General features: G+C 36.0%; 1 protein-coding gene across 1 annotated transcript in view; it reads left to right on the top strand.

The window, feature by feature from the left end:
* The window catches only part of LOC145686791 (uncharacterized), a 759,437-nt gene that overhangs the window by 664,405 nt on the left and 79,595 nt on the right, over positions 1-15,437 (top strand). The window contains exon 15 of the mRNA XM_081760448.1: positions 14,551-14,783. Within this exon, the coding sequence (XP_081616574.1) occupies positions 14,551-14,783 (233 nt within the window). The remainder of the gene's footprint in view (positions 1-14,550; positions 14,784-15,437) is intronic.

Raw genomic sequence — 15,437 nt, 5'->3', positions numbered from 1 at the left:
CCAAAGGAGAATTGGTCAAAAGGACATTTCGTCCAGGGATGTTTAGTTCAAAGCACATTTCGTCCAAGGAACATTTGGTCCGGTAACGCTTGGGGGTCAAGGGTTTGTTTCTATTAGAAGAGTAAAAGTGATTCATATAATATTATGACTCAGTAGCTTCTTATTTCTAAAGGAAATTTGAAATAGAGATTTATTCCGCAATTTTCATTTTGATAGAACAAATAATGCTGAGATATTCAGAAAAACGTAAATGCCTGAAAACAACATGGCCGAACAACAGGAGTGAGGGAAAGGTTGTAGTGTGAAGTATGTTGCTGTAATAACTGCTAACATGACATCTAAAATTTTCATGTTGTAAATGAAATAGTTCTAAAATAAGTACCGGTAACTAAAATTAATGGAGTTTAAATTTGAATAAGTTAAATATTAGGTATTCAAACCCTTGTGTTAGAAAAGTGAAAAATTATGTGTCAAGTATCTTTGAAGAAATACTGAGAATAGAAAAATACACATGTGTGAAATATATTCTTAGTGTCCAAAGATAATACTCTTAAACAGTCACATTCTTGACTGCAACATTGTGAAAAGTGATTGACAAATATAAGATGAAAGTTGGAACATTTCGTTTAGAATATACGTATCTTCTCAGGTTAACCACAAGTCTGGTTTCTATTTGTAGACTATTGATAGTGTGTAACTTCGGCAGACGTTTCTACATAATTAGTGAGTTGTATGACAAACCAGAATTGTTAACTTGTCTTGTATTTTTATTTCAGTGTTACTCCTTATGCAAATATAGTATATACTTTTGCTTTCATATTAATTTTCTCGGTACAGCACAGTACATTTAAGATATCCATTGCAAAGTCTCAAACCAAATACAAGATTCACATGACCATGCGGAGGCAATGTTGTCCGCAAATGAAGAGGGAGTATGCTCTTCAAAGGGTTGTTTATTATTTTGGGAGGTGAATTCCTTAACCAACGAAGCTACAACTGTATTTCTGCGAAGCTAAAACTGTATTTTTGTAAAATTATTAATGAAAGCAAAGAAAGGTGGCCATTTAGTTTTCAGGCGTTTACGTTTTTTCTGAATATCTCAACATATATTTGTTTTTTCGAAAAGAAAATTGCGGAATAAATCTCTATTTCAAAATTTCCTTTAGAAATAAGAAGCTACACAAGTAACACTTCCCAAGTGTAACACTCCAATTTTGATAAAAATTTGGCAGGCAGATACTACACATAAAATAAGTAAATACTTTTTTTATTTTCTGCGGAAAAACGGTTTTAGGGGGCAAAAGCCCCACCCAAAATTTTGAAAGTTGTCGCCCGAAAGGCAAGAAGAAGTGGACCGAAATGAATGAAATCGTGCACAAATATTGTAGACGAAAAATGAGGAAATACGGGTTTTGTGTTTTTCTAGAAAGAATGATTGGGTGGAGCGCGGACCCCTCCAAACCTTTGCTCATGAAATATCAAAAGTGCTAGTAACAGTATGTCAGAAGTGCCTAAATTTACATGAAGAATTGCAACGAAACTTTGTGTATGGACAATATGCAAAAAATAAATGAACACGGGTTTTTTTATTTTCTGCGAAAAAAAGGGTTATAGGGTGCAAAAACTCCCACCCAAAGTTTTGAAAGTTGAAGCCCGAAAGCCAAGAAGAAGTGGACCGAAGTGAATGAAATTGTATGTAGATATTGGATACATAAAATAAGGCCTTTCGTGTTTCACAAGTTTCTCCATCTGATTTCTTCAAATTTGGCAGATCAACAACAAGCACAAACAGTATAGTGTATTTTATAGCATTTCAGGAGGCACCTTTAACCCTTATAATGTTTTTCCGCATAAACAAAAACACGTGTCGATTAATTTCCTGTTTGCTGTTGATGTGCCAAATTTGAAGCAAAACGGATAGGAATACTTCAGAAACACGAAAGGCCTTATTTTACATAGGGTCTCTAAAATGTGTACCCACGATTTCATTTGCTTTGGTCCACTACTTCCTGCGCTATTACGGTAATATTTACTTTTTTGCGGAGAAGGCCTAGGCCCCAACACTGTTTTCCGCACAAATTAAAACACGTTTCGTTTATTGTTTTGCGAATTGTCCCTATACGAGGTTTCGTTGCAATTCTCCATACTCTTTAAGAACCTCTGACGTATAATTATTTGCACTTTTGACATTTCGTAATCAACAGTTTAAAAGGTCCGTGATATACGCAACCGTTTTTTTTAAAGGAAAATACGAAACCCAATTACCTCAATTTACGTCTACAATATCTGTGCACAGTTTCATTCAATTCTGTACACTTCTTCTTGCCTTTTAGGCCTCAAATTTCAAAATTTTTGGTGAGGGATTTTGTCCCTTAAAACCGTTTTTCCTCAGAAAATAAACTCGCATTAGTTTATTTTTTGCGTATTGTACCTACACAATATGTCGTTCCAATCCTTCATGTCCTTTAAGCACTTCTGACATACTGTTATTCGCACTTTTGATGTTTCACGATCAAAGTTTTGTAGGGGTCTGTGTCCCACCCAAACCTTTTTCTTTTTTTCAGGAAAATATGAAACCAGTATTCCCTGATTTTATGTCTACAATATCTCTGCACAATTTCATTCACTTTGGTTCATTTCTTGTGACCTTTCGGGCCTCAAGTTTCAAACTTGTGGATGGGGGCTTTTGCCCCCTAAAACCGTTCTTTCGCAGAAAATAAAAAAACGTATTTATTTATTTTTGCGTATTGTCCCTACTCAAAGTTTCGTTGCAATTCTTCATGTTCTTTACACACATCTGACATACTGTTATTAGTACTTTTGATATTTCGTGATCAAAGGTTTGGAGGGGTCTGTGCCCCACGTAACCATTTTTTTCAGTAAAATACGAAACACGTATTCCCTCATTTTACGTCTGCAATATCTGTGCACAATTTCGTTCACTTCGGTCCACCTCTTTTTGCCTTTCGGGCGTCAACTTTCAAAATTTTGAGTAGGGGCTTTTGCCCCCCTAAAACCACTTTTCCGCAGAAAAACACGTATTCGTTTATTTTGTGTGTAGTATCTACCTGCCTATTTTTTCAAAATCGGAGTGCTACACTTGGAAGGTATTACTTGTGAGTCATAATGTTATATGCATCACTTTTACTCTTCTAGTAGAAGCAAACCCTTGACCCCCAAGCGTTACCGGACCAAATGTTCTTTGGACGAAATGTGCTTTGAACTAAACATCCCTGGACGAAATGTCCCTTGGACCAATTGTCTTTTGGACGAAATGCCCTTTGGACCAAATATCTTTTGGACCAATTGTGTTTTGGACGAAATTTTCTTTGGACCAATTGTCTTTTGCACCAATTGTGTTTTGGACGAAATGTCCCTGGACCAAATGTGTTTGGACTAAATGTCTCTGGACGAAAATCCTTTGGACGAAATGTTCTTTGGACCAATTGGCTTTTGGACGAAATGTCCTTTGAACCAATTGGCTTTTGGACGAAATGTTCTTTAAACCAATTGTGTTTTGGACGAAATGTCCTTTGGACCAAATGTCTTTTGGACGAAATGTCCTTTGGACCAATTGTCGTTTGGACAAAATGTTCTTTGGAGAAATTGCCCTTTGGACCAAATGTCCCTGGACCAAATGTGCTTGGGCTAAATGTCTCTGGACGAAACGACCCCCAACTACCCACCATCCCATTCTGTTCTGCGCATTGTAGACAGCATCTTCTGAACACTGGTGAGCTTGTGTACGTTTTACTTTCAATATCTCCATTTTTCTTCTTCTGAATCTCCATTTCTAATGAAAAAAGCTCAGGTATTTTTGGATTTTGATATTTGCAATTGTAAGAGTGGCAATAGCAATAGGAGTTCAATTTTGAGATACAGCTTATGAGCTTTTAGAGGAGCTAACTGCTGGAAAAAAATTTGAATCACCTGTAATATATGAATTATTATACCTAGTATAAAAAACTGAAAGTAACTATGTCTGCGTGATTATCACCGTCAAATTGCAAAGTCAAATGAAATGACATTTGGTATATAATCAGGCCCCAATCCCAACTGGGAAGTTATCATACGCATATCACTTTCATTATAACACATATCCTTAGTGGGGAGTAGGTGTCCGAATTTTTGCGAAAAACTAAGTATCTTACAAGCCGTTCAACTTAGAGAGCTTAAATTCAGTATACAACTCTTTACTAAAACTAAACAGAATGTGTCCTGGCATTTTTAAAAATGTATTTTATGAGCGGGGGGGGGGGATTTTCTATATATTGGAAAATGGTGGTGGGTTGATTTGTAAAAATTATCGAAAACAATTGATATTAGTTAAGAAACTAATTGAGGAATGAAAACTACAGTCCTTTGCATTTTATACTCACTGCTTTCTAATATAATAATTGCTGAAGCTGGTGTTTAATATATGGATCGTTCAGAGCATAAGGCAATCAAACCATAAAGTTGTGAGAAAAATAGACATAACATTTGTATTCCAAGCTTAATTTCATGAGCATTTTAAATTAGTACGGCATGCTTAATTATATGGAAAACTAGTTTTTCTTTCTTTTCTTCTTACGTTGGTCTACTTTATCTTGATTTGATACTTTCAAATTTCATCCTGTTTTCTACTGAAATGTATATGTAAGCCAAGAAAGAAATAATTATATATGATAAATTTAAATTCATCTTAATTTGGAAGATGAGAAACACTTTACCATTGTATATCGTAAAGGTCAGATCCACCGGTTTTGTAACAGAGCGGTGCTTGAGCGATTGACGGTAGGAATTCAAACTCCGATAAGTGAAAATTTCACAGTCTTGTTTTATTTCAAGTGTAACCTCTTTAGTCAATGGAGAGAAGGACGTGGATCATGGGTCAGAGTTGATTACGTTGGTGGGTCGGAGTTGGTCACAATGGTTCAGAGTGGTTCATAGTTGGTTGTGGGTCAATTCTATATTCTACCATTAATTTCATAATTCGCAATCACCCTGTCCTTTAGCTTAAAGACGCAATCGTGGAACGTAGAATTTAATATTAGTGATGTAATAAACCCATAATGGGTCGCTTCTTGTTTTACCTTGGTGTATTATACTTTTGCAATGGTAAGACAAGTGTTTACCTCTTCTGGGTAGTTTCACAGTTTCACATTTGTAGAGGTGGTCAAGGAGTTTTCAATGAAGGATTTATTACCATCTTGAACGCTCGCTATTTTGCACAAGTTAGCATAAAGACTCGGGACTCTTACCATTTTTTTTAAATTATAGTAATACTTTTAAATGACATACTACTTGATTCCCCTTACCATTTTCAAATTTTGAGTTGCACCCCTCCTGAGACCCACCGGGGAACCTTGGGGCAAATCTTTTTCCTCGACACGGGGTACCTTTGAAATTATAAAATACATGTTTTCCGGTGTTGACATCTGTTTCATCGTTTCAGACTTTTATTAGTGTCAACGGGATTCATGGATACCATGCTTCTTTATTCTCTTAGTTTTCAGATACAAGCCCCCATGTCGTAAACGTCAGTGGACCACCGATGCGCAACTGGCGACATTTCGCCAAAAGTTGGTGATCCCGCAGCTACGATCCGTGGTGGCCCCACTTCGGTTTTGAAAATTATACCACCAGCGGCAGAGACTCAACGAAACGCCAACGAACCACAAAATTTCTCCCCCAAAATATGTTAAATCGCCCATATGCTTGATTTGTTTATATTCAGGTGAGTGTAAAAAACACTAGGGGAAAAAAGCAAGTATCCCAAAGTGGGCACGAACCTTCAACCTTAAGTTTACTTACCGCATATTCTTCTGACTTCGCCACGGAATCGATGAAGAAAATCTCGCTTGTAGAAGGATAAATTATTGAGGTCTTAATTTAGCCAATCAAACAAATCCCTCTATCTCGAGTTCTGTGAGATGGTACTGTGAACCGTTTCGAGATTTATTGCTTTCTGGTGGGGTACTATCTATGTGCAAAATTTGAGAAAATCGCCGACGCGCACCTTCGGAAACTCTCCTCTTTAGTGCAATGTTGACAAGAGATGGTGTGGGTCAATGAAACCTTGATCCACAAAATACTGACCCACTACACATCGTGACCCACAATGACTCAACACCCAACGTGACCCATTCACCCACCATGACCCACTCTGACCCACCACCAACTATAAACAACTCTGAACCATTGTGACCAACTCCGACCCACTAAAATACATCGTCATTAAGTTTGATCCATTATCCACGTCATTTTATCTACTGATTTAAGAGGTTATATTTGTAATAAACCAATTTTTTCCAGTAGTTAGCTCCTCTAAAAACTCATAGCCTGCATCTCAAAAGCCAAGCAGTAAATCCTATTGCCATTGTTACAACTGGAAATATCAAAATCCAAAAGAGCCTGAACTTCTTTCTTCATTACAACCAAATGAAAAAAAGAAGAAAAATGGAGGTCTTGAAAGTAAAACGTAGACAAAGTTGCCAGTGTTCAGAAAATGCTATCTAGAAGGCACTGAGCAGAATGGGTTGGTGGGTCAATGGGTCAGTGTGAGTCACAGTGATGGTGTTTCGCAGTGGGTCACGCCTTGCTGACCTACGATCCACTGACCCACTCATAAATCTTGACCCATTTGACCCACCGACCAACTCAATCTCTGATTTTACATTTAGTATATCATTTAAAAGACGAAACATACATCTACACAATTTTTTCTCGATTGCGAAGGCTAGCTTGATACATATACTAGTTGAGATGGTAATTTCTTCTTAAGGTGAGAAATTGATATGATTAAAGAGCCCATCTTGAAGTGGTTACAAACTACATTCCAAAGTTATTAGAAACGCTTTCGCGACCCCAGAAAACTATTACTTCGACAAATATTTAAGTAAGTTTTTACATTTTATTAATCATATCTCCAAGCCCCTCATCCTGTAAAGATGGGGATGAATTTGGATATAACGCCATTGAGTGCCTCACTACTCATCTCAACGACCGAGAAAACAATGGATAACACTCTACAATCAGTCATTTTACACTATTTTTACATGCCACTCTTCCAACTTCAATCCCTTGAGGTATCTGAATTTCACAATATTTTTTTCCTTAGATTGAAAGTAATATGTCTCCCATGGTAGGTAAAATTTGCTCCAGACATTCCGGAGTTTAGCTGGAATATACACGTATACATACATCAAAACATTTAGAGCTGTGTGAGCAATGCTTTTGATGTTGCTCCTGTAAATTCAAAATCCAGGAGGCATAGTCGCTCATACCAAAACGTGGCATTAAATGACATTGTGTTTGTAACAGTGTCACGAACTCAAACTATGGATTTGACACTAATCTCAGTAACTTGAGACATTTTATTTTTCATCCTTTATCGCCCGCCATAATAATGGGTTTTGAATCAATTGAATTGATTTTGAGTTTAACGTCCCGTCAGCAGTGAGGCTATATGAGACGTAGACCTACTAATTAACGCGAACTACATGAGCTCTCGCTGGGGGCCGAATCTGGGTCTCCCACACCGAAAGCGTGTACGCTATACGCTTAACCACAAAGGAGCTTTACGATGAGAGTTAAATTGGACTTTAACGCTTTCGGAGTTGTAATTATTAATTTCTGCAACAACGAGAACTATGGATTCGACACTAATATCGATCGCTTTTACTTTATATATATTGGCGGAGAGAAAGGGACCACATCCATATACAAAAGCCTTGCAGATTATTGAACTGAAATCCTTTGGAAAGAAATCCTATTCTGCTTTCTTTCTCGAGTATAAATAAGTCTCTTAGACATGACTTCGTGTTCGTAAATTTCCTGTTTACATAGTTTTGGGGATCGGGAGTTTTGTGTCTGTAACGAAGATTGGAGTTTGTATATAATTTCTGTTTATACCCGAATAGTCTCTTTACCTTTCAGAAAGCGTAAATCACTTGCTGTAATGAGAAAATTCAGAAGTAACTTCCGATGACAAATAGCTGCAAATAAATACACTACATAATTTATTCATTGCGATGATATTATTTTCTTAATTTGTATTTAACATTCACATATATCATAGAATACCAACGTACTGTAAACACCTGTTATATTTTAAACATAATAATCACTATGTTCTGCAATGATTGTATGTTATATATATACAACTGACGTATTTTAATGTAATTATTTTATATAATTTTTCATGCATTGCGGAAAATAGAATTTCATAAAAAAAATTGACTCAGATGAGAATAGAACCCTCGACCTTACGATTTGAAATCCAACGGCGTACCACTGAGCTATCACAAGCGCTCCACGAATAATACTTCTAGCGATATATAGCGGTATTTAAGACAATAATTGCATTCATATCCACTGCAAACGCTGTTTTTGTTCTACTTTGACTTTTATTTTAGTACTCAGGAGAGAATAATGTTCTATGTCTTAACTTTAACCATTCTTTTACATATGGAAAGATTCGTTTACGTATCTAAATATTCCATTAAATATGGAGAGCAAAATGACAAACAAGCATGTGCTGGCATTAATACAGTTTCGAAATATTGTATCATTAAGTATTTCAATCAATGTTGCTTTTTTATATATAATTGGTAACAAGTCTTATTATATTTAAAAGAAGAAAAACACATCTGCAAAATTTTTCCCGATTGCAAAGGTTGGCTTCGAGGTTCGAACCTGGTTTACTTTTTCCCGAAGATACCCGAAGTTGGACTTAGAAAATTTTTGCCTCGAAACAGCAATAAAGAATGCGCTCAACCTTTTTGAGACAAGGTGTACATAACCACTATTAAAATGTGCATACCCAATAATGTCTCGTAAAATATTCTACAAAATCTGTGTTCCTTTTTCTGTTGAATCAAATGTTAACAGAACTTTCTTTCCACATAACTTTTTTTGTTTTCATTATTCCGTCAACTACTGTCTGTTCCAAATGACAGGTTAAAGGACCTGTAGAAAACTGTTTCGGAAATAAAGTGTTTGATACTGCAGAGAAGCAATGATGAAAAAATTATGATTAAAAAATGTTCATGCTGTTACAGAACCGCACTATGCTTTCGAAAGCTTGAAATTTCCCTGACTAGTAGCAGAAATTCTGAGAATTCCGTAACTTTTCTAGAAATTTCAAATTCCCTGACTTTTCCAGGATATCCCGCTCATTCGCCACCATGTATTACAAGTAATACAAAGCTTTTCATAACAAAGAGTAACCAAAAGCTTCCAGTAGCTTTTCATTTTTAACGCTGATTCTTCCTTTTCTCGTTTCTTTTTGTTTCATCCGTCCTTAATTTTATTCATTTCTGTTTTGAACGGGGATCTGTACCCCATGGACTCCCCTTGGCTACGTGCCTTCTTGGATTGAACAAGCAAGGAGAGTGCCGAAACTGACATAGGTATGAGCCAAAACTGACTTACATACCCTTTTATCCAGACTGTTAAGTCTTGAACTATGCCAGAGATATTATGAACTTCTACTGTGTTGAGTAGATGGAGTTGAGGTGGTTGAAAGCACTTAATATTGGCCATATTCCTAGTTCTGTAAGGAGTAATGTATGTGTTTGCTTGGTGCAAGAGTTGTTGTTCTATTTTCACGAAAACATTGGCGTAACTAATGAGAGGTAATTTATTGACTTCAGTTCACCATGTTTGAAGAGCTTATATTAATTGGAATTCTTTGGCAGGGAAACATAATCTACTTGTAATATAAGATTATGTAATACAGAAGCGGGGGCGTCATTTAGAGGGGGCAATTCCCCCCAAGAGTTTGAAGAGTACATATACTTTAACCGATTGTCTGTCGGTGGTGCTTTTGTTCCCCTCCCTCAAGTGAAGTCTGAAATGACGCCCCTGATTAGAAGTCCTGTAAACCTACATAAGATAAAAGGAAAATACAGTTTTGTTATTTGCATGCGGAATCAAACTGAACCAATTGTATTTACGTAACGTACTACATAGAATAATGATCTGTAGTAATGATGTTATAACTTTCATACTTCTCTGGTACCGTATCTTTAGTTTTCGCGTGAAATTCACTTCAGATTTTTTTTTAAATTACAAAGATCGTTCACATTAACTGAAGATACGGCATCCTTTTAACTTAGTAACGAGAAGAAGTTCTAATAGTTCATTTTTCAGATTTTTTTTGAAGTTACTAGAAACAAAATTATCCAAACGAGCTTTACACGAATATGGATTACATTTTCCATTATACCTACGATGTTCCTTAATTTTTTGTTGAACTTACACAGTATAATTGATCCAAAAATGTGATCCGTATTGACTCACTAAGCTTTATCATACTTTCCCGTGTTTCCTGCAAGTACATTTTTTTCTTTAAGTGATCTTCATAGTTCTGCATCTTCGAAGGATTTAAAATATTTGATATGAATTTTAAGATGATTTTTTTCTCGTTTTTACCAAACTGTTTTTGGATACTGTAACCGGATAACGTTTAAAAATTATTGCAAGTGCTGTAGAATGCAAATAGTCTAATTAAAAACTAAATTTAAAAACTCATATCTCCTAAAAGAAGCACGTTTCTCATTCAATGCTCGAGATTCCACATGTGAATAGGAAAGATGTATTCTGGTGAAAATAATAATAATAATAATAATAATAATAATAATAATAATAATAATAATAATAATAATAATAATAATAATAATAAAAACATATGTTACGCAACAATTATATAAAATCACCACACTAAGAAAAGTGAGTTTCGTTTCACAATCCGAAGCTATAGCGAACTTTCAAACCAAGAAAATTCAATACTGAAAGCATGGGGGCGCGTTGGCTCAGTGGTAGAGCGTTTACCTCCGGTGCTTCGGGTCCCTGGTTCGATCCCAGGTCGCGCCGTGTGGACTTTGTGGTGGACAGACACCGTGTTCGTGGGGTTTTGCAGGGTTCTCCCGTTTCCTCCGACTTTCTTTATTCCATCATTTCATTCATTACTCATCATCACCGTCTCCTTTAGCCTAACCGGCATAACCGTGGGACGTAAAACTTAAAGATTTCATTTCTTTAATACTGAAGCGAAAGCAGTAGATACCGTATATAACTTCCAGGTGTAATATAGGGATAGAGATGGAAGATGTTAATCGAACGCTGAATACACATCGAAAACAGTTTTTCATTATTTCTTATACTTATTACTGTGTAAAAACAGGTTTTGGTACCAGAGGTTGTAATATTTCTTACTAAATTCCAGCTTTAATAGGATAATAAAGCTAAAATGAAATCTATTCTCAGATTCGAAATTCATACCACAAAACGTGTGTCGCCTTCTATTCCAGATTTTGCTTTATTCGAATCAATATTAGCACCGGAAGTGGTATTTGATTTCTACTGCTTTTAGTTGTAATAGAGAAATAAAAGTCGGAAACATAATCTATTCTAGCGGTACTTAATTCATTTACCAAAAGAAAAAATGCTATCTACTCTGTTACATTATAGGAATCAATGTTGAAACCGGAAACCGTTTATTTCCATTACTTCTGGTTTGCGTAGACGAAGAAATATCGGGAAAAAGGTTAATCTTGCGACGCTTAATACATTTTAAAAATCCATTTCTCGTCATCTCTGTTTATGCTTGCTCTATGGCGATCAATGTTAAAACTGGAAATGGCTAATTTCTACGACTTTTGGTTTGAATAGAGAGCTAACGGAGGAGGTGAAACCTATCGTGTAGACGCTGAATTGTTTCCAAGAAACCGTATGCTGTTATTGCTTACAATTTTTGCTCTATGAAGATCTATATTGAAAGCAGAAACAGTAATAAAATTTTCCACTTCCGGTTTCACTAGAGATTTGAGTAGAAATTATATCTTTACTTAACACACTGAATCAATTCCAAAAACCGATTGTCCCTAGCTGTTACCATTTCTGTTCTATGGCTTTCAACGTTGGAATAGGAACTTATTAGTTTCTACCATGTCTGGTTTGTATAAAGGATTAATAACGGAGATAAAACCTATTCTTGTGACGCTGAATTGATTACAGAAAACTGCTTCTCCATATCTCTTACCGTTTTTGCTCTGATACTGTCGACAGATATACAGGCGGACATATGCATTCAATAAGACTTCCTTAAGGTTAATTCATACAATTCCTTGCTGTTTTCCTTGCTAGTCTTTGCACTTTTTCGTTGTGCCTAATATTGTTATTTTTCCTTCCTTGCTACTCTTAGCACTTTCTCCTTGTGCCTAATATTGTTCTGCTTTCCTTGCTAGTTTAACACTTGCTCGTTGTGCCAAATATTACTCTTTTTCCTCGCTACTCTTAGCACTTTCTTGTTGTGCCAAATATTGCTCTTTTTCCCTTACTAATCTTAGCACTTTCTCGTTGTGACAAATATTGTTCTCTTTTCCCCGCTAATCTTAGCTTCATTCTTATGCCCTGCACTGTAAGTGCCGTGGACTACGAAGTTTCTTTTCAGTTTCTGACATTGAAAATTCATTGTTTTGTCCTTTTTTTAAAATTCAAACATGGCGTGTCCTTCTCATGCCGTGCCCCGACAGGTCGCCTTGAAGAGAAAACTCCGTCGGCCGCGATGCTTTGGCTTTCCTCTTAGTACTCGAAGTGGTACGAAGTTGACCTGCTCTTGCGTCAACCTTGGGAAGTGGGGTAGAAAGCAGGTGACACGCCATGGTATGTGTGAATGGTCACAGCCGTGCCACCGACAGAGTATGGCAGAGGAATCACATGGGCGCGGGACCCTATGTGTGAATCAGTCTTTACTTCGTTTACATAGCATAGTTTCGAAGTCTAAAAAAAATGAAAATAATCAAGAAAATGACACACGTTTTCATTAACGTTAACATTTGAAACATTCTTCTAGACTACGATAAAGAATTGCTATACAGTATTCTTTCCACTTTACTAAAAAGAATTTTCGAAACATTACCCGATTATCATTTTACGCATCATCTAGATAGCGCGAAGAATGATAACTCACTAAACTCCCAAGCGTTAAGTCTATGGGTGATGTCATATGATCTATACCCAACTTTCGCCGAATGAAAACCAAGTGCTCAAAAAAATCGTTTTCTAGTAATTTTCGAAACATGTAAAGTTTCCTCAAGAACAAATGAGAAGCCACTTTGGAATGGTAGACAAATTTCAATCAAATATTAGTGGATTGAATTAAAGTTCTAGTAAGGAAATTTTAATTGATCATAAGTGTACCTTGGCTTAAGGATTCTTAGTAAGTAAAGTTTGAGAAAATTAGTAAGTAAAAAAATCAAAGAAAGTTCTATTTTGTAGTAAAAATACTAAGAGTTAGGTACGTAAAAAATATTTAAGAAATAATGTTTTCGTTTGAGTAAAAGGTAAGTTAAAATTAATAGTGATCTGATTTAAGAATTCTTCTTCTTCTTCTGTTTTAACTTACCAAATATCTTTTGTCAATGCACACATTTATTTCTGCGATAACTTAAGAAACGGAAACATGTAGTCTACTTTCCATATCAAGAGTATTGGTCTTGCTTATCCTATCTCTCTATACTTTTATATACTTACTTATCCTAATATACTATGGATATGTGACTAGTCTCAATATTTTGACTTACATTTAGATTAACCAGCTTTAAATCTACCTTTTTTTTTTCCCCTTCACACTTTTCTTTCAATCATATCTTCTCTTGTAATGCTGAAGCTGCTTCTTTTCTGAAGCTTCTTCTTAAAAGTGTTAAACTTTCTTTCCTTCTTTTCAATGATGTTGTATTATTCTTTCTTCCTTGCTATAGTCTTAGCACTTTCTCGTTGTGCCAAATATTGTTCTCTTTTCCTTGCTAGTCTTTTCACTTTTTCGTTGTGCCTAATATTGTTATTTTTCTTTCCTTGACTTAGCACTTTCCCCATGTGCCTAATATTGTTCTGCTTTCCTTGCTAGTCTTAAAACTTTGTCACTGTGCCATATATTGTTCCCTTTTCCTTGATACTCTTATCACTTTATCGTTGTGCCAAATATTGTTCTGTTTCCCTTGCTAGTCTTAGCACTTTCTCGTTGTATCAAATATTGTTCTCTTCCCTTGCTGGTTTAACACTTGCTCGTTGTGCCAAATATTGTTCCTTTTTCCTTCCTAGTTTTAACACTTTCTATTTGTCCCTAATATATTCTGCTTTCCTTGCTAGACTTAGAATTTTCTCGTTGTGCAAAATATTGCTCTTTTTTCCTTACTATTCTGAGCACTTTCTCGTTATACCAAATATTGTTCTCTTTTCCTTGCTAGTTTAACATTTGCTCGTTGTGCGTAATATTGTTCTTTTTTTCTTCCTAGTCTTAGCACTTTCTATTTGTGCGTAATACATTCTGTTTTCCTTGGTAGTTTTAGAATTTTCTCGTTGTGCTAAATATCACTCTTTTTCCTTGCTACTCTTAGCACTTTCTCGTTGTGCCAAATATTGTTGTATTTCCTTGCTAGTCTTAGCACTTTCTCGTTGACTATTAAAACCACTCACCAACATTTCTTGATTCTCCTTGATATTCACTTTTCCATAGTTTAGGTGTCTTTTAAAGACAGAATGTAAATACATTTTGTTTTTCAGCGTTTGGATCATGGCTCTGTCAGCGTGTGTTGGGAATACATTCGTTCTTGTGGGACGACTTCTTGTAAAAGAACCAAACGCTATCCATTCTTTTTACATCAAAAACCTTGCAGTTTCCGATCTTCTGATGGGCATCTACTTGTTTCTCATCGCTGGCTACGATCAACATTTTAGGGGAGTCTACATCTACCATGAGAGCAACTGGAGAAGGAGCTGGCAATGCAACTTTTGTGGTGAGAAACTGTAATTCTGTGTTTTAAATTTTTAGATATAAGTTAGTATCATTGTCAGATTGTATTAAAGATTAGATGTGCTTCAACAATCACGTGTTTGGGGGGGGGGGGAATGGGAGCTCAGTGTTAGACCGAATACCACTGGTGTGTTGCATCCCTGGTTCGATTCCCGGTCAAGTAACTTTGTGGTGGACAACATCATGTCCGTGAATTTCCTCGGGTAACTCTCGTTTCCTCCCATACTCCAATTCAATCGATTCTTCCATTATCATTCACTTGCCTTAATCATCCATCTCCCTTAGCCTAACGGACATAATCATGGAACGCTAAATTGAAATATTTAAATTCACTTTCTCCAATTAGGTATTAATCTCACTTGCATTATATCCTGGAGTCCTGCTCTGAAGCTCAAAGTTATTAGAGTGAGGCTTCCACAAATCATCATTATATGCAAGTCTCACTTCACAAATTTATGTGTTCTACTTATCTATGTATGTCATAGATCCTGGATTCATGAAATTAAAACGTTCCGGTTCAGTATGAGTTCCGGATTTTTTTTTCTCAGTATTCTTTTGTTTATTTGAATATCGAGATTCTGTGAGGTTTGTGATCAGTCCGGGTTGCGATAAAACCCATTTTAGGCCGTGTAGCGAC

The sequence above is a fragment of the Thermobia domestica genome, chromosome 5, assembly GCF_964235325.1.
Source record: "Thermobia domestica chromosome 5, izTheDome1.hap1.1, whole genome shotgun sequence".
NCBI lineage: Eukaryota > Metazoa > Arthropoda > Insecta > Zygentoma > Lepismatidae > Thermobia > Thermobia domestica.
Note: the sequence above shows the minus strand (reverse complement) of the source record. Positions and strands in the feature narration are given on the sequence as shown.